The sequence below is a fragment of the Schistosoma mansoni genome, chromosome 1 (assembly GCF_000237925.1).
Source record: "Schistosoma mansoni strain Puerto Rico chromosome 1, complete genome".
In the NCBI taxonomy this organism is placed as follows: domain Eukaryota; kingdom Metazoa; phylum Platyhelminthes; class Trematoda; order Strigeidida; family Schistosomatidae; genus Schistosoma; species Schistosoma mansoni.
This window is the reverse complement of record NC_031495.1, coordinates 13,956,932-13,978,424: the sequence shown is the minus strand read 5'-3', so window position 1 is coordinate 13,978,424 and position 21,493 is coordinate 13,956,932. Positions and strand designations below refer to the sequence as shown.

Below are 21,493 nucleotides of genomic sequence, written 5' to 3'. Positions count from 1 at the left end.
AACAACATTTCGGAGCCTAGATCATGTTGGATAGAATGTAAAAAATGTGTTGTCCAGGAAAATGGGTTATGCTGCTTATGTTCTCTAAACTTAATTATTATCTCTGTTATTTTCAATAAATAATATATTCGGACTGACTAACAAGTCATTAGATCCCTTCAAAACTTCGTGTTTATAACAAGTAAAAGAGAATAGTTTTTGTGAAAAATGAAAATGCAATATTTGTCGATAATTATCACCTTTAACTAACATCAAATGGAGAGCCAATGAAAACCAAAGTGTAATTCTGCAAAAAATCAAGTCTTTTTAAATGTATAAAGTGATTTGTAGGCATGTTAACTTTTTTTAAAAATATAAATAACTCTCCTACTAATCAGTGCCGTTTTACGCCAAGTTCAGTTAATATTTTCCCACCAAAATTCAGTTTTAATGACGGTAGTTATGGCCCACATAATATAATTTTACAATATGTACACTGTAGAAACGTAAAACATATATACTTTCATAAAAGGCTTACAGATGTTTATAATACTTAGAGATTTTGAACAGAAGCTATTTTACATACAAACTGATCAGGAAATTGATTCAACTTAAAAATACTTATGACTAGACATTATGATATAAACAGTAACCACTGGTAACATATATTGTCCGCTGATTGTTTTAAATACAACAAGTACTCTGACGCGAGACTATAAGGTCCTGGGTTCGAATCTCGCGAGGCGGGATCGTGGATGCGCACTGCTGAGGAGTCCCACAATAGGACGAAACGGCCGTCTAGTGCTTCCAGGTTTTCTACGGAGGTCTAGCTTCAATTGACTCAAGATTTCAAGTATTTATTAAATACGATAGTTTTAAACTAATATATTACGAAGAACAACTTAATATCATGTACACTTAAATGTTGAAGGTTTGTCATATTATTACCTGATCTACAGAATTCAATTAACACCACGGATTAGATATTATTGACGTTGGGTAATACTATTAGATCATAACGCAAACACCTCAATGCTACAAAGGGATAGTTCTAGACTAATTAGCTCAGTTGTAACATCTTTAACTAAGACAAACGTGGTGTATGTTTGAACCGTACTGCGAGCTGTGATGCATTTCACTGGTAAATGCTAAATGAGAAGAAACCTAGGTATAGGGCGTACTGTTAGTCCCCTTCAGTCACCTGAAATTCCATTTAATTTGTTTCAGGCATTATAAATAATCTAGATACAGTAAAAATCAGTGTACCAGTGGAATGAAATCAGTTTTATAAAGTGATTTTTACACAGGAATAACTTTTTAATGAGGTTTGGCAACTTGAACTGATGTACATACGTTTCGGATTCTACGTTGCGACTGACTGACAGGAAGAATGTTCAAGTATGTCATCTCAACAGCAAATTTGTGATTAACAAAAACTGTTAATTTCATAACATCAAAGTATTCTCAGCACCAGCTATATAAAATTTCAACAAAGTTATCTTTAACATAAATTCAGATTGTAATTATTCAAAAATATATTTCATAAATATTTTTTTCAAATGGTCAATATCTGCCAATCACCTTCAGTGGTGAAAGTCTATTATCACTTTAGGTGATTCAATTATCTTTACATTCATCAGATACTGAGTTTATTAATTTCAATTTATTTTTCCCTCGTTTTCTTTAAAGAGTAGACAAGGTGGAGGATATGCCAGTAAAAGCAATGTCTCTCTTCGAGATTTCCAGTATTTAGAAAATTTGACAAGGTTTATACCTTATATAACAGTGAGCTAGCACACACAGTGTGAGTTTATAATTATTCAGTTTAAAAAAATCTAAAACAATGAGGTTTATTACAATATTGCACAGATAGAAACTACTTGACCCGAAACGTTTGAGCAAGCCACTGTTGGTTGATGAAAATAATGACAATGAAGTTATTGTAAAAGAATTGTTCCAACGAAGTTAGATAATGGCGATCCTTCTCTTCATGTATAATCCTGGTATGGAACTGCTTAGCAGTGTGCATTCACGATTATGCCATAGGTAATTTAACCCTTGACCTCTCTACAAATCTCTTTACACTAAAAAAATTATGTGCTCACTGGTAACTAGCTTCAATATGAACATCCTGGAGTTCTAATGGATAGCCGTAACTAGTGGAGTTCAACCGATTTAGGCAACAAACAGTTATCCAACCCAAGCAATGGGCGAGGATTGCACAGCACCGTAAACTGATTGAAGTTAGACATTACAACCGATATGTACTTGCTAGACATTCAATCATGAGATTAAAGGTCTTGGGTTTGGCTCCCAAATGCAAGGTTGTGAATGTACACTACTAAGTAGTTCCATGCTAGGATGAAACGACAGTCCAGTCCTTCCAGATTTTCATTACCGGTCTAGCTAAGATCATTTCATCATTTAAACTATGAAAATTCCACAATTTTCACAAATCTCCCTAAACTGAGAGTATTTATCTGGTTGTCGTTATTCTTGTTTAGAGTTTCCTTTTTTTCCTTTTCTTAATTTTATTCTCATTAATTATTTCGTTATTGATAATGAAACTAGCTGATTAATTGTTTATCTTTTAACTGGGTTAAACAAGCAACAAAAAAACTCTTCTTTCCTTCGCAGTCGCTTTATTTTTCCTTGTTATGTTTTTGTCTTCACTGTCATCTACTTATTTTATTTGAAATATAATAGAAATAATGTTTTCAGTTTTATTCATTATATTATGTATGTATAAATATTACTGACAGTCATTCACAATGACAATTACAGTACTGATCATGAAATTTCAATTAAACATGGATGATTTAAACAAAAATGAATATTCAATGAAATTGATATGATGAAGCAATAATTAAACATGATAACTAGACATTAATTCTATTGGAGAGTATATCATTTCAGATTGGGATATTCTTCAATCGTTTATTTGTTAGATGACTTCTAATAATGTTTATTGTTGTCAGAAGGGGTTTTGTGGAGATTTCAGTATTTTTTGTAGTTGAAATCATGAGTCAATAGAAGCTAGACCACCATGGAAAACCTGGAAGCACTGGACGGCCGTCTCGTCCTATTATGGGACTCCTCAGCAGTGCGCATTCAAGACCTCGCCTCGCGAGCGAGGCTCGAAACTAGGACCTACCAGTATCTCACCAGAGCACTTAACCGATAGACCACTGAGCCTGCATCAAACGGTGTGAGAAGCAGTGACCAGTGGAGTTCAAACCACGTCTGTTGTAAGATAACTCACTGAAGACAATTGGTGAACGGTTGCTCAAACTTTGTGGATTGGTTGAAGTTAGGCATTAACACTGCTGGATGCCGACTCATTTGTCTATCGCTTAAGTGCTCTGGCGCGAGATTGATAGGTCCTGGGTTTGAATCTTGCGAGGCGAGGTCTTGGATGCGCACTGGTGAGGAGTTTCACAATAGGACGAAACGGCCATTCAGTGCTTCCAGGTTTTCCATGGTGGTCTAGTTTACTGTTGTGTTCAATATTCTGTATATGTTAGAGTTAGAAAGAATAAATCTATTATTCTGATTGGTGATCTTGTCTTTGATGTTAAATTATTCAGAGGTTTACGTTAATAACTCGATGTCGAAAACTATTATCAATTGACCATATTAAATCATTGTAAATCATATATCGATAACCATCCTCAATTTTCATTTTGATAAATAAATAATGAGTCTTGATTTAATAATCTAGAGATATAAAACACTTCTTATTGGGTATGATGACATCGAGTTCTAATCTTAAAGTTAATAATCTACATAAAAGATATAGGAGGAAGTGATGTAACTCAGTAACAACGTAATAACTCGCTCGTTGCATGTTCTATTCAAGGGATTTTGAGAAAATTAAAAAAAATGAAGAAATGGATTCATAAAAAAATTCATAAGTAAACAACTTGTGAACATAGATCATTCTATCAAAACAGACTCAGTATACAAACTTATTCACAAGATAAGCAAAAGCCTGCCAAAGATCACTGGCTTTCGTCTTCCTAGCATTGCTGCAGACTAAGTCATACTTCTGGAAAAAGTAGAACTATGCATAAATATGAAACTGTTTGATATCTTTTTCTAAAGCTGAACCCCCCTCTTCCTTTCCATTGACCTTTTGCTTGTACCCGACTTGTTTTGGTTTCCAAAACTCCTCTTTGGTTACATTTGATTTTTATTTTAACGTTTTGTTTTACCATATTATGTAACCCTCTTTCTCAATTGCTGTCTTCTACCTAAGTTCTTCGACATTCTTAATAAATGTCCAAGCTCTCAACAACCATATTCTTAATTTCTTATTGCTATTGCTTTTAATATATATTTATTAGTGATTATAATTGTGGAAAAGTAAGTATATATTTTTTGATTGTACAGTTCTGAAAATAAATTTTTTGAAGAAATAAATCAATGGACTTATTCTCCTTGTATTTATGTAACAATCTAGTCCACAAGCATTCATTAAATTAAAGGCTTGAAATATTAGAAGGCGGTTTCGTGGAGATTTTAGTTTCGTCCTATTGTGAGACTCCTCAGCAGCGCGCATCCACGATCCTGCCTCGCGAGATTCAAACCCAGGATCTATCAGCCTCGCGCAGGAGCGCTTTAAATACAGTTTGTTAGGTGCCAAGACTACTTATATTCGTAAGCACTGATTATGTAATATGTACTTAGATCTGTAAGTGTAAGTTATTAGTCAGTAGAATTATCATAGATTACTAAGTGGCATTCTGTTATAATTGGTATCAAATTATTCACATCGAGATGAATTACACTTTGATGTAGAATAATTGACACAACTGAGTGAGACATTGAAAGTATATCGATTGTTTGGTGTAAATCACTAACAAATAGTCTACCAATATTAATAACTCATATTTGCTGTGATTAAAAATATTTTGAAAAATCACTACCTTCTAGTAAAAAAAAGTGCCTAGAATTTAATAAGGTCAAGGGTTTTGACCTTTTTGTTAAAAAAAACAAATCGGTTTCCCTCTATTCAAGTGTAAAATTCCATTCATTAAGACAAAACTCACCATTGCTAAATGGTATTGTTACAAATGTTCTAGATAGCGTAGTCAATTTTTCTAAAGAATTATGTAACGCCTATTTGTTTTATATCTATTTTCCTTATTTAAAAAAAACACAATGAAAGCCTCAGTTCTGTAAATTGAATTTCGAGAGAATGGCAGGTTGTGAATGTAAAATAGGGTCAACAGTGTTTTACAAAACTTTCTGTCTGGTGAACGACTTAATTAATTACCATTTGTATTTTTTTTCTACACATTGATCAAAGCTTATTAATAGGTTACTACTGCATTCATACAATAAATCACCATTTCTCATTTATATGTATCGAATATATATCCATTTATATATTAATCAAATACAGTAACCATAAAACTGATCCAAGATCAATTTTGTCTAACAAAATATTGAAACAGTTCTAGATTAAGACATTTATTAACAATCAAGTTTGATACATTTAATGTGAGGGTTTTTTCGTCAACTAATAATTTGTAGTTTTCTAAGATTTGATTTACTTAAGTAGTATAATAAGTCAAAAATTCTACTTCTGAATAATGCCCATGTACAATTCACCATAATCTAGATAAGGTATATAAAAATGAATTCAGAAGATAAACATTTCTGCCTACATATAAGTGAGTAACATGAACTAACACATTGTCTCATTAAAATACTCCATAGGATGAATAATGTATAGTTACGTTGGCTTGACAACACTTATACAAATGTATATATCCCTCATGAGTATTCCACATTATAGTTTTTCCACCAGTCACTGAAATACTTTTATCTATTTATACAGTTGTGTGAACTAAGTTTAAATGTTGATTTATCCTATTCCTACTAATTACGTCATTGAATTCTATTTATATAATAACCGCTGTGACTTGATATCATCTGGAGGACGAGTGATCACTAGATAGCTACATTTTGTGTTTTAACCTGAAATTTCTTAGTAGAATATGAGAACAACTCTGTGTGGATTGGAACCCATCACCTACAAGCTTCTTGATAAGTACAACATTATTTATTCATTGATTTGAATTGATTAGTTGAACTTATTTATCTTATTTAACTTGTAATATAAGGCTGAATCGGAATTACTTTGTTTTTGTTATTTCGTTCCTGATGCGGTTGACTTCAATTGTTACAGCTCACCGTTGAGTAAATCATATGGAATTTTTATACTGTTGTATTCTTTCATTCGCTTTAGTTATATTTTATATAATGTTAGTGCATGTCGTAACACAAATCGGTTTATTTTATCACATTTTTTAAATACTTACATCTGTTATAATTTATATTGTTCAGAGGATGAAACCAATGATTAGGAGTTCTATTCTGTTCATAGATTTAGATAGAGTTTATTAAAGTATAAATGATCAATTACTAGTGTGCCGATATTCTAAGAAATGAATCTTTGATGCCCCCTATCCATATAACTAAACATCCAAGTATGTTCGTGCGCGTTTTGTCTAAAGATCTGATCATAAAAAACTGGTATTAAAACACTTGTAAAGTGTGAAATAACTTAAAGAAATTCTTTTAAGATATGAATTGATCGTAAGAAAGGTGTGAGCATAGATTTGAAATTTTCAGGCGACTACCTTATCAAAAAGTATATGTACTCACAGTTAGTCCTGATTAGTTAAAAATCTAATATAAAACATTACTAATATTTGGTTAATTATCTGACATGGTTTTCATCAAAACTTTGGATAAAAAAGATTTTTTTTTCATTTTTTCAAAATATTTCGGTAGTACACATTCACAAACATTCAAAAACAAAGCTAACAAAAGAAAATCTTTTAAAATCCACTTCACAGTATTCCACTACGAATATACTGATCAAACTCTAAGTAACATTTACTCATCAGAGAGTGTCATTTATAAACTTCAATCTTAATATAAAAATAGATTTCGAATTGTCATATTAATCTCAGAATGACTTTTGAATAAAAGAATTCGCCAGATGGTGTCAATCACTTTTTTTTCATTAGTTTGAAGATGCCTCAACATAAAGCTACTTGTGTCTCTGGTATTAAGCTGAAAGTTCTCAAGTGCCCTTGTATGTTAGAGGGTGGGGAGAGTCCGCTCTCCTTCTCGAAATGCTCTCATATGGCTATGTGTATATAGCCACTGACAGAGAAATCCTAATCACTACCTTCTTGCGGCGAGGGTGTTGTTTATTGAATTGAGATGACAAAAAGAAAATATCCGGCGCTTAAACGGGTAGGTGGATACAGATGATCTACCCAAGAGAGTTGTGAAACCTGATTTCGAACCAATAGTGCACACAGACTCCAGGACCCTGAGGGAACAAATGGCGTATGAATGTATTCTTGTCCACTAGCTAGTATGGGGCCGCATCGTCTAATGTTGCTCCCCTGCCTTATGGATTAGACCTCTAGGTCAAAGGCTCACGGAGTGGTCCCTAAGAAAACCAGCTGCTTTGGTTTGGTTACCTAGGCAGTATCTCATCCCATACATAAATTTAATGATAACTACTTTTTGTGGCGCATATATATTTTAATGCCCCCTTTATATAAATGTTTATTTGTTTAAATAAATAAATACATAAATGAACAAATCGCTTTAAAATATTAATCAAAACTAGAAGACCAGTCTATCAATAATAACAATACAATATACCAATTTCATTCTAGTGTAGTAAACAGAACACGACTGGGGACAATCGAATGTAATTAAACAAAACTTACAGACTATCTCACTAAATTCTAATAACCATACAATGAACAGTTAATTTGCAAAATAACAAGCAATTGTCTCAATCTTCACTGTTCCTTCTGTAAATATCAGTTCATCTTCTCTAATTCCATTGTTCATGCATTTTCCCACCGATTTCGCATCGTTTCAGTTCTTTCCTTACCGGTCTTCTGCAAAAATACATTCTATGCCTGACAAACACCATATACTACTTATATGGATATAAGTAGACCACACTACACTAGTATAAATACACGTCAATGTATAACATTCCAATAGAGACATATAATAGCACCATAATGTATTCATTTAGCTTAATTTACTCCCCTTTTTTAAAAAAATGTCTGAACAGAGTTGGGTTTTTTCCCTAAACAAGTACATTAGTGTTTAATTTTCAATTAATTCATTCATTAATTAAAAAAAAAAGAAAAAAAAGGTTAGTACATAAATAGTATCACTTGGCAAATATGCATTTTATGATAGTTGTGATCATGAGTCAATTGAAGCTAGACCACCATGGAAAACGTGGAAGCACTGGATGGCCGTTTCGTCCTATACATTTATTATTCTTTAATTATAAAGAATAAATACTAAATTTTTATTCAGTAATTTAATCAATAATTTTTTTATTTCATTTAAACAAAAAAAACTAATAAATTTAAATTAAATTTTAAAAAAAAAAATTTTATCTTTATATTTCTGACATGAACAAAATATATTTTATTACCTCACAAATTATTATTATTATTATGTCATATCCATTAAGGAATATTAAGTATGCCTATGTATATTATGTATTTATGTATACATGAAGATATTCCATATTTTTGTTTTACGTTGAATTTAATCAATTTGATTACATAAGTTAAATAAACGAACGATTTATATTGTTTGGTTAATTGAAATAAAAAAAAGATTTTTAAATTTGTATGGTCAGAAAATTTGATTGTTAGATAAGTTGGGATCTAGTTCATTGAACTTTAGATCAGTATTGTATGAATTCTACATAAAACTTGACTTTTTTAAAGATTTATCACTTTGACTTATAGTTAAGGTAGAATATGATATTGAACACATTCAATGCTCTCTAAAACAAACTATGTTGAATGTTAAATATCTATTGTTAATGTAGTCTTTACTGAAAACTCTAGTTAAGACTGAAACCTGAGTACTTATGTATAAATGTGTCTGTAATGATTACATACTACGAGTAAACTTCGAGGTAGTCAAAGTTTTCTAATGAAATTTTATTATTCATATAAAAGGATTCACCAATTTTTTATGTTCTATTTTTGGGAGCTTAGTAGGAAAACTTAAATTGTTCGTCCTGTATTGTCCCATCAGTATCAAATTCAACTAAATGTCAGTGTGATACAATATAGAAAGACCTATTAGTGATTACAGGATCACTAGTATACACTGATTTAGCACTTCATAAATAAATCGAAAATGTTCCATAATAATAATGAGGGATTTCTATTTAAACAACTCATCCTAGAAAAAATTCACATTACCGAATCCAATCAATGTGAGGGATATTTAATCTGTTATCTGACAAAAGTATGGATACTTACTAAACTATTTCTTGAAATATAAACAAATAATATTTGAACACACTGATTTGATCAGAAATAAGTTTTAAAATGCATATAAATGTTGACAGAATCAATTAATCCTATTGTGAACTACAAACATGTTTTATTGATGTTGAATAATACTTTTATCTATTTAATAACAAAGCTAACGAAACTTGTATTAACATAATCACTGATATTATTATTTCCTAATTTGTTGATGTTTATGTTATTACAAATGTTGTTCTGAACATGATAAACCCGTTAAATCCTGTGAATCATCATTATTTAAACACATAAATATTGGTACAAGGAGGCACCAGATACACATGCGCTACACAAATCTCACTTGGTTTGTGTGACGACTGAAATACTACAGCCCAGGTGCCCAAACTGAAGCAGGTGGTTTTCTTAGGGGACCACACCCGGAGTCTTTGATCTAAAGGTCTGATCCACAAGGCAGTGGAGCATCGTAAGGAGATGCAGTCTCATGGTAGCTGGTGACCAACAATTGATTTATACACCACTTGTTCCCTCAGGATACTGGAGCCCATGTACACCATTGGTTTGGAATCAGGGTTTTCCAACTCCCCTATGTGGACTTTCCGTGTCCACCAACCCGGTTATAGTGCTGGATATTCGCTCTTCGTCCTCTCGATTTCGTAAACAACACCCGTGGTGCGAGAAGGCAGTGAGTAGGACTTCCCTGTCAGAGGCTATATACACGTGGCCATGTGAGAGCATTTCGAGAGGGAGAGCGGACTCTCCCCACTCTCGGCTGTACCAGGGCATTTGGGGGCTCCCGTGAATTAAACTGACCTTTGATGTTTTTCATAAAAAAACGAACTCAACTTAATTGTTACATTGAGTAAATTTACAGTTTGAAGTGAACTACATCTAAAGGCTAATCCTTCATTATATATCCTTTTATATATCCTTTCTTCACATACGATTGATTTTTGTGTATAGTTAATAAGTAATTTGTTAATTGTAAAAGTTTCAGTTTTAGTCAACAATTTGTTATAACTTTATACATTTATGTCAAATGGGTAATTATAAAGAAAATTCTTAGTTGTTTTCCATCAGCTAAAGATGAACTAATTTTTATTATGTTAAGTTGTTGAAGAATAATATAATAGCTAGGTTGGAAAATTTGATCGTTTTTATAGTGAATTACCTATAAATAATTTTAATATAAAGGGTAAAAACGAATGGAACTCCAATTCAATTTGAGTTGGTTTGTATTACTGTTTTTTTAATATTTTAGTTGACAATTGATCAGTTTTGAGTTCGAGTCACAGAATAAACATCAATACTGGGTACATCTAGTTGGTGATTTCCAGATAGGATGAAGTGCGAGTCTTGGATTCCACTGATAGTCACATTATTTTGCATCAATAGGATTAAAGTTCTTGAATCAAACTTCAACAATGAGATAACTAATTAATTAGGCGAGCCGATAATTTATGGACAAACCAATCAGATATAAGATAACAGATCTTGGTTTTTGGCACAATATTCATTCATCCATTCGCCCAAATAGCGTTTCGGCATTTTACATAATGTCACTTCGTGATGAAAACCCTAAATCTGATTCCAAACACTAACCATCAATTGTATATCATAATCTTTGTTGTTCATACAGCTTTATAACCCTCATTTAACTCTAGTAAATTGGTGAACATTCTCGGGGTCAGTTTAGCGTCGCTAAAAGGTTGTCCATAAATTATAGTCTCACTAATAGTTACAAGTTGGAACGTTTCACTGTTGTGTGTGGATGTAAAGTTGTATCTTGAGCTTTAGTTCTATTTGCACCAAAGTAACATCTATTTACGAACTATGGAGATTATTTTAATACGGAGAAACAAATAAGATGACTGATACAGATAACTGTTCAACAATCATCCCCAGAAAGAAAGATAGCTGTGCAAAGAAAAGCTTTATGTTTATCGACGATAAATTGAGATAGAAAAACTCTCTACCTCCCTTTATATATATATATATATATATATATATATATATATCACATCATAGTAACCAACATAACGCTTGTAAAAATAAAGAAATTAGCAAACTAAAAGTAACGACAAACAATAAGGTGATAATTGGCATAAAGAAATACTCGTTGGAAAAACTATACTCATTGTTGTTATTACAAGAAAGAATTAATATCGATTCACCAAATCTAGTAACCTAAGATCTTCCCATTGATGTCTAAGACTGTAATTGGCCGAGAGGTCGCATACTAAGAAGAAATAGCTATTCATTATTTCCTGGTTTTCAAAGGCTCTTAAACTAAAGTCAGTCAATAGTTTAAACTATGAAATTCGAAAATCTTCACAAAATACTTTGGAAAAAGATATGTAGTAGTCTATACCTGCTTTATTAAACTAGATTACTGAATTTTATCACCCAGCAATTAGTCAACTCATCCACTGAATTTCATTGACATGAATTAAAATCAAATTATGATGAGTTAATAAAGATTATAGAATCTTTCAAAATGATTCCCTGTTCATTGAAGTTAGACATGTACACTTTATCAATATCCATTTTTATTGTAAACGGTTTTTTTTTCAATCTATGAAAATATTTAAATATTGTGTTCATTGTTTCTAACAAGAAAAACACCAGTTTTGGTGTTGTTTTTTTTTAAAAAACAAAACTGTTTGTTACTTTGATAAATTACAAATAAATTTCTTTAAAAAAAAGGAGTTCGGAAGACAGATGTTGCGAAACTTTTTCCTTTATATCAATAACAATCGTAATAATAAATTATCGGTTGATTACATATGTATATTAATCATCAATAAAAATTATTTGTTCCCAAAATATTAGATGAAAGTATACAGTAATGTAAATACTATAGAAGAATTGAAGTCCTGTGTTCAAATCCCAGGTGAGATCATGAACACCATTGCCAGGAAGTTCAATGCCAAAATGAAACAGTTGTCCAGCGCTACCGGGTTTTCAATGATTGTCTCACTACGATATTTCCGCGTTGTTAACCACAAAATTCAACATTTTCTGTAAAGTGTTCGTGCTAATAATAATCATGTGTTCGCTAGTGGCTAATTTTTAAAAAAGTGCTTACGGTTCTAATGAGAAGTTATTACCAATGAAGCTCAATCATTTCGAGTGTCAGACAGCTTCACATGAATAACAGTGGGAGATGGTTATGCAAGACATCGAATTGACTGAAATATATTAGCCATTTGATATCGACTCATTTGTCGAAAGATTCAATCCCCTCAACGGTATCTTAAGGTTATGGGTTCAATCCCTAATGGTATCGTGTGTGTCCACTGCTGAGGAGTCTCATAATAGGATGAAAATACTCTTCAGTAACATTTGGTCTTCAACAGTTACTTAACTAAGATCAGTCATTAATCTCAATCATGATATTACTGTGTTGTACAATGGTAAGATACTAATGTTCAAAGTATACAATTTGTAGTGCAGTGTAATTTTGGGAATCCTCTCTTCTCAGTAAAAAACAAATATTATTATTCAATATATTCATCAAATATCATCAAAATTATATGTAATCGTAACTATATTGTCATGAGTGTTTCTGGGTACAGATTATTGTTTGTTTATTCTCAAAACAAATTCAGAGTAAATCATCTTTATATTTAAAGTGATTAAATTATGGTCTCGTCGGCTAAATTAATCCAGTGCTTATGTAAAATCTTGGTATATACAACTTATTAATTTTAATAGTTTTGTGTTTCATCAATTACAGAAACAATTTTGTGAATATACTATTTCACGGTTAGTATACAATGTATGTGGACAATTTCATTTACCTAAAGATTTCTGAAGTGATACAGTGGTTTAGGATTATTTATCAGGGTAAAGCAATGAAAGCGGATAATATTATTAATTTTGGAAAATATCCGTATCTCACATCAGCACCTTCAATAGGCTTTAGGTGAGCAACAAAATCAACTAAAGTTTGGAAGACAACATGAACTAGCACTATAGCAAGTAATTTGGTGCTTCCAACCACTGTCCAATATATCTTACTACAGTATAAATCTAAGAGATAGTTAGTCTATATCACATCTGATTTCATCTACCGTTACAGATAGAGCTTTAAAATCACTTATATTTGAAGGACAAGTCAAACATCTGTGCGTAGAACTCAGGAAAACAAGCTTTTAGTCAAAAATTGGAAACAATCTGATCTTGGAAATTAAATTATTTTATGGTTAACATAACCAAAGTCGAATATTGATATCCTCAGTCTTTTTAATATAATGAATAACAAACAGTAAATTCATACTTTCGAAGGCCAAATCCACCAATAGTATTCATAATATTCCGATCATTAACCTTTAACTTCTGTCACAAGCCAGTGACTGTAAAAATAAGAATAGGCCATTATATTTATTGACATTTACTTCATTTCTAAAACACTAATCAGTTTAGACATTAAATAAGAATAATAAAAATTTGTAAAATAGCGAATGAATTCGAAGTAAATCCGAAATTTCGCCTGGCAATCTGGTCCAAGCTTTTTCAAGGAAATATTTCCTTGATGTCTTTCCTTAATATCTTACATCAACTCGGCGCTCAAATACTGTGAAACTATTCGCTCTAGTTTAGACGAAAGTTCTTATATACTAATCAGTTTAATTAAATTTTGCTCGCTAAACAATATATTCTCTAGTTATTACTATGATATCAACTAATGGACTTCCATACACTTGATTTCAGTATTAAACTTTATTAAAATAGTATTCATTGACAACAATATTTATGGTTATCATTATTAAAAGCTTCATAGTGAATAGTTACTTGCATAAATAGTGAGTTTCTTATAGGTATCAATGTCAAGGTTGAACCTGGTAGTTTCAAATAAATTAAGTATTGGGTAAGAAGTTAGTGATAAATATATTTTCGTTATATCCCAATGAGTGGAAAAATTGTATTTCTGATGTTTCGTGACTTAATGTTCGCCACTTCTTCAGGGTAAATAAATAACCGAGTAGTACAATAGTACTATTTGAACTTGTGTCAATTTCATTCGTTTGTTTACTCTGAAGAAGTGGCTACATTAAGTCACGATACGTCAGAAATACAATTTTTCTACTCATTATTATTAATGAGATTCTTTTGTGTAAACTAGTTATTTCTTACCTCAATAACTAATCAGTTTGTCAGTGAACCATTAATATATTCAAGACATCTACATAAAATAAACTTTACGCTATCGAAAAGGATATAACTAGATATTATGAAATTCTAACATATGATTCTGTTTGTATTAAATTTCGTTGAAAAATTCCGTTTGACAATGGTATCAATTCACAATAGCTATTTTACATTATTCCAGATTACTCAAAAAGCGAACCAGAGGTTGTACATTAAACGAAACTGTAGAAGAATTGAAACAACTCATTCTAGATTTCTTTTCGTTGTACGTAGACAAAGATGATTGATATAAATAAATTAATATATTTGTAATATCTCAATGAGTAGAAAAATTAGATTTTCTGACGTTTTGTGACTCAGTGTAAGCCACTTCTTCAGATAATCAATAACCAAAGAAAAGATGATTGAATTTAGTCACTTATCTATTTTGACTTTCTTTCTGTATGTAGTAATTGTTGTATAGAATATAGTTATGAAATACATGGTAGACAAAGCAAAACAGTCATAAATTTCTTAGAATAGATTACTTTGTAATGAATTTTCAATGTTCTTTAACTTCAAGTCTTACCTGAATTGTTAACATTGTTATCGATATTAAAATAACAAACACCATAATGTTCATTACTTATTTTCAATAATAGTTTAAACAATGTTGGGTTGTGAAGATTAATGAATTTCATCAAGTTTATTAACCAATCTAAGATAGACCACCAGTGAAAACCTGTAAGCACTAAACAGCTGTTTCATCTTAGTATGGGACTCCTTAGCAGAGCTCACAAACTTCCCAGACCAGGACGAAACGGCCGTCCAGTGCTTTCAGGTTTTTGATAGGGGTCTAGCCTAGATCGGTTCACGAACTCAATGGAATTGATTATTTTTCAAAGTCGGTACTAACGACACTTTGTGAATAGATCATGAAGATAGGCTAACGAATTGGAGACGATAAGTAAACGATATATATATATATATATATATATATATATATATATATATACGTAATGGTTATTTCTTTCCATTTAGCTTGAATAAATATATAAATTTAAAAAAATTATTATTACAATTTCATAGAAAATGTAAACTCACTCTGCTTTCTCTTAATTCATTATCCTGTGTCATTACACAATAGAAACAATAGAAAAGTGAACTAATAATCAAAATAATGTGTCCATTATGTTTTTTCTGTTGTCTATGCTGAAACAGATTACTTTCCATTATTGTTATTATCATTATCATTATCGTTATTACTATCAATGATTTTCAATGTTCTCTGTCAAATTCTCTTCTGCAATAGTGTATACTCTATCAATACTACCTAATTGAATTGTTCTTTAAACATCAGTAGTATTTATAATGATTTTAGAATACAGAAGGAAATAAAAGCAACATTTGAATATGGTAAATTACTTAATTATATCATTAATTTTTACCAATTAAATGAGTAATTCATTTATAATAATCTATTGTTCATTCTTCTTTGGTAAATAAAGACGACAACAGCACACAAATAAACAAGGGAAAAATGCTGTCTAAGTGTTATATCTATCTATCTATATATGATGAAAGGGAAGTCATTTTTTAAAAAAAAATTCCTTGTGGCACTTTTAAAACATAAATTTTGTTTGCTTATAGATGTATATCAATCAGTGTGTAGTGGATGTATGCAAGTAATTGTACATTGTCTGTTTGTGTATGTGGGTGTGTTGTGCATGTACCCGGGTCTATAATGCAATGTCGAAAATGTTTCAATCTTGAAAAAAAGATTATTTTCCATTTCATTTGTTTTTCTGTTTTATTCATTTCAGTTCATGTTCTATGCGGACTACTCCGGCTACTGTCATATTGAGATTTTGCATAATGTGAACATCGGCATCATCATAACAAAATATTGTGACATATATTATTATAATAATCATATCAATACGACTAGTACACATTTTTCGAGACATATATATGCAGTTGTACAAGACGTAAAAAAATAATCATTCATGCCCTCATTTCGCTCTTTCTCTCTCGCTTGCTGTCGCTGAATTTTCTTTATATATGTATAAAAAGAGGAAATTTAGTTGAACGAAAAAAATAACACAAATGTGAATGGTGTCTCCTTTTGATAAATTTTACAGCCACCTTTAATGCTGCACGATTGTTTATTCGAATATACTGATCGGTAGACGTTCATTTGCACATGTGCCCCGTATATATATATATATATATATATATATATATATATATATATATATATAAATATGTGCACAATAATTGTGTTGAATAAGTAAATGTAGATTCAATCAACCAATCCCGAATTTCACTCGACACTTGTTTGTTTCTTTTTTGTTCTAAATGATGAACCAATTAGTCAAGTGTAATTGAAGTCTCTGAAAACAAAATGATGGAGAAGATATAGTATACAAGAATACCACCTATCAAAACACATTTTACATCTGTTCATGCATTTAATTTTATGTAGTAGTAATAATAATAAATCATATATATGTATATATAATGGTAGCTCGTGAGCACATACAAGCATACATATATACAGATGCAAATATATATTGTCGACAGTTATTCATTAATATATCACGTGTAATATGTTCTGAATTACGTGATGTATTAATCATACAATTCATGTTGTTTATGAATCAAATAGGTTACTGTATAGTGTGCTGTTCTCCAATGGACAAACATAAGATTCCAGAATAATGTTAAAATAATTGAGTGTAATCAATGATCAGTTGTTTGTCCTACAGTTCAGTAATATTTATACAAAGTTGTTTACTAGTGATTAACTTTGTGAGAAATTTACAAAATTCTGTTGAAAATCCTTGACTGATGTAGTTCAACAATGTTGAGTATGAGACAAGGATCACCTTCAACAGTGAATGATGGTTACTCGATGTTTTGGAATTGGCTAAAGTTAGAAATGTAAAGTATTGATTGTTAACACAGTGGTTTGAAAGAAAAGCATTTGCCATGTAGCATGAAGGTTTTGAGTGGGATCGTAGATACAAATTACAGAGAGATACTACGGTGAAACGAAACACCTTTCCAACATTTTTCTTTGGTTTTTGTTGGTTGTCCAGTTTGAGTTAGTACTTGACATCAACAACAAACTATCGAGATACACCATCAAACCGGTAATTCGGGAGTCAAGAGTTTGAACCCAGCAGAGATTCATGTCATACTGGTTCCATACATCAACCGTGTATTAATTGATAAGCTACTGCTAGCTCAATTTCATTATGACTGAACTGTACGTTTATTTAAATTGTAACTGTATGTAACATTTTATGAATAGAAGGTTGTAATTTTTTTAAATGACTCCCTCGTTGTATTTGGTAACTTTTCAGCTGATTAGAAATATTCTGCTGGAAAATACTCATATTGGCTGGTTAACGAGTAATTTCAGCCATTGAATATTTCTTATGATAGATCTTGAAGATTAGAATCATGATTCCATGAAATAAACGTCTCTTGATTAAACAGTATGGTAGTTGGTTTTTCGATGCTCAACCACCGCTTAAACCGTCTTTTAATATTGCCCTGTAAGATAGTAAATTGGGAAATACTGGAGACAGTTAGGTCAATTTACTGCAATTATCCGCTAAATCATTGACTGTTCGAAAAGAGCATTCTGTAAGGAGCGTAGAACAATATCTATATTAATGATGAAAGGCTTTTGTCCATAATTTATTTATTCTCTATTTTTCTTTAAATCTTTTACTCTAATACCGTCTCATACATTTTATTCGACAATTTCATATTTTAACAAAACAAATTCCTTATATTTACCCTTCATATCACAATTGACAATAATTTTACTTCAACTTCTTTGCTATGTGTCGTATTGATTTCTTGTAGTTGAGACAGTGTGACCACTTGAACTGATACACAACTTTCCCAAGTTCTAAGTTGTTTTGACCACTTGACTAAACGAATATTATCGTCATAAAAACGTTGGCCCATTATTTGCAATGATTGATCATCCAGTAATGGTCAATGTAATATTTTTATATTCATTAATGCTGATCGAATTCTATTGAGCAAATTATAATGAGGTTACTAGTCTAAGTCACTCGCTATGCTGCGCACCAAGTTTCGATTTTAGATGGTTGTAAGTAGTTAAAAAGAAACCCTGAAACTAAGTTTCATGTTGTTTGATAATCTTCAACAAGGTGCACCTATAATCTTAAGGGGAGTGGTGCTCCCCTTCTTATTTTAGTTTAGCCATAAAAGTTTTGGTAGTATTTATATACTATTAGTAGGTTAACTTCGATGAGATCACATTAGTGAACTTATAGGCATGAAACAACCAGGCTCCAGAAATGTCTTTAAAATTCCAGTATATAAACTGACTATTAACTTAATTCTAGTTAAGTTCCATGAGGATGTTGTGATCAAGTACTCTCAGGACCTTGAATCATCCAGAAGAATGACACGATTTTTTGACCACAGAGTGTGAAGACAAATAACAGAGAAAAGAATCTAAAAGTAGAATGAGTGTGTAGTTCGTTTATCTAATTGCAGTACGTTTTCTAATTATGCAATAGATATTTTCGTAAACTTCATTATGAGAAAGCTTCCTATTTCTATTATTGTTCATGTTCATTTAGGAACAGACGCGTTTATATATTACTGAAAAGCTTACAAATACTTCTTGAGATTAAAATACTATTAAGAAATGGTTGTTCACGAATATCATTTTGTAGACTCCGTAGCAGGGGTTTAAATTAACACCAAGCCTTCTCACCCATATCGAGATTTACATAAAAGAATTATTTCTAGTAAAAAAAAGTAATGAGTTCCTATACCAAACACACTTCTATTTGGAGAGGAAGAGATAAGCTAAGTTTGTGGACTTTAGGTAAACCATGAAATCATTTTGTTGTTAACCCTCTTGGCTTAGTACCTCCTTAAACATCTACACAAATGAAATACTCTCTTTACTTTGTCTTAGAGATTTCGATTATTCATTATTCTCCTTCACATATTTAGTGAACTGTCTACCATCTTGAAATGATGGAGGAAACTTGAAACATAGGTGGATGCTTGCAGTGTTATCGAATCTTCTAGGCTAGATGTTTAATAAGGAACTTTTATTGTCATTCTGGACAATATCATAAATGCTTACTTCATATTGAAGTGAATCTCTTAGTCGTTTCATAAGCTTTTTACTGTCTGATAACAGAGTTATTTTCTAACTGACAGTATGAAGAATTTGAGAAATTAACATATGGTCTTATTAAAAAGAATACACGCTTGGCAAATACAAACGAAACTCTAATGCTTCATAATAGTACTTTTTTGACAATTATACTATATTTTTATAGTTGAAATCATGAGTCAATTGAAGCTAGACCAACATGGAAAACCTGGAAGCACTGGACGGCCGTTTCGTCCTATTGTGAGATTCCTCAACAGTGCGCATCCACGATCCCGCCTCACGAGGTTCGAACTACTACTATGTCCGGCATTCATACAAGCATATATATTTACAAAATAAATAATTTTATTTATATTATATGATAATTAGAATAAATGTGTTTAAAATTTACTGAAACCAGTTAGTATATTTTTTTTTGAAACTTCATATTGTTGTAGTAACATGTAAATTGTGCACATTCCTTATTTCCCTAATTTATTTCGTCTCTTGCACATATACACAGACGCACACTCCATCTACACCGTTAGAACTGTCATATATGTATACAAGATAATTAAATCATAGTTGTATAACATAAAATGATACATTTAATTCAATGTAACCCTTCATAGTATACAATGAATGGAAAAGTAAATAGATACTATTTTTCATTATTCGATAGATAAATATGTAACTCAATAAATTATATAAATAATTATGATTGAATGTAGATTGATTCGTTCATTAAATTTTTTCTTTCTTTCTTTTCATAAAACAAACGAATAGATTAATGTGATAAAGATTTCCAGTAATAATAAAGAATGAAAACAGAATCTAGTTGAATATTTTAAAAAAAAGGATAGAATAAATTGAATTGGTCAGTAGCGTTGCTATGTTAACAGATTGAATATAAAATTTATAGGTTACATCAAGAACTGGTCTTATGTAAATAACTATCAAAAAACGAGAAATACTAGGTAGCTGTTTCGTTCAAGGATAAGGCTCCTCAAAGTGTACATAAATCCTGAAACTGAGGAGCGGACTATAAATCTTCAGATCTCGCGAAGGGTGCTTAACCTTTAGACACTTGAATAGATATCTAGTCATTCTGCAAGTCTAATTTCAATAAACTCGTAATATATAAGGTTGTCTACCCGAAGTTTGTGTTGATGATGTCGTTCAGAAGGACGATGAAAGCTCCATGAGCAAACCATCCAGCTCAGAGAACAAAACTCCATCAAAAAAGTTGTTTACAATGTGTGACTGAAATGATGAATCATGAATCTCAGTACTTAAACGAAAACTTGATCAATAAGATTCAATCAGTAAACGATTCTGTGTATTACACGAGCTCACTTATAGGTCTAATGAATTGAGTTTTATACCATATGACTGGATGCAATTATTAAAAGGCTTTTAATTTCATACACTAAAAGGCTCGTCTACCTACTATCAGAATATAGATCAATTTATTTGAACCGATTACAAATTAAACATATATCATCATAGTGATATTCCCAATGCTAGTAAACAAAATGATAGATAGGTTTAATATATTAAGCAAGTATGAATTGACGCATGCTTTCATATAGCCATATTGTGGTTGAGAGATGCCAAGGTGGGCGGAATATATTAAGTAAGTGTATTATTCACCCAGCTAAAGTTATCGCTCACATACATCTAATTGAGATAGATCGGTTTTATCTCTAAATGCGCGCATGACTTATGAAAATATTCTTTCTTACCTTTGGAAATAATAGCTCCTTATAGACCTTTAGTTTTCTTGCTGAATGTAGCTACTTAAATAAGCGTTAGGAAGCATAAATAAGTGGTTAAGTTGTGTCAGAGAAAACAAGGTTTACATCATGTG

At 31.3% G+C, this 21,493-nt stretch overlaps 1 protein-coding gene across 1 annotated transcript in view; it reads right to left on the bottom strand.

Annotated features, from left to right (window-relative positions):
* The window catches only part of Smp_141250 (Jagged), a gene marked incomplete at both ends in the record, with an annotated part of 33,460 nt that extends 28,427 nt beyond the window's left edge, over positions 1 to 5,033 (bottom strand). Inside the window, one exon of the mRNA XM_018793340.1 lies at positions 5,031 to 5,033. Within this exon, the coding sequence (XP_018647863.1) occupies positions 5,031 to 5,033 (3 nt within the window). The remainder of the gene's footprint in view (positions 1 to 5,030) is intronic.
* Positions 5,034 to 21,493: the final 16,460 nt, after the last annotated feature.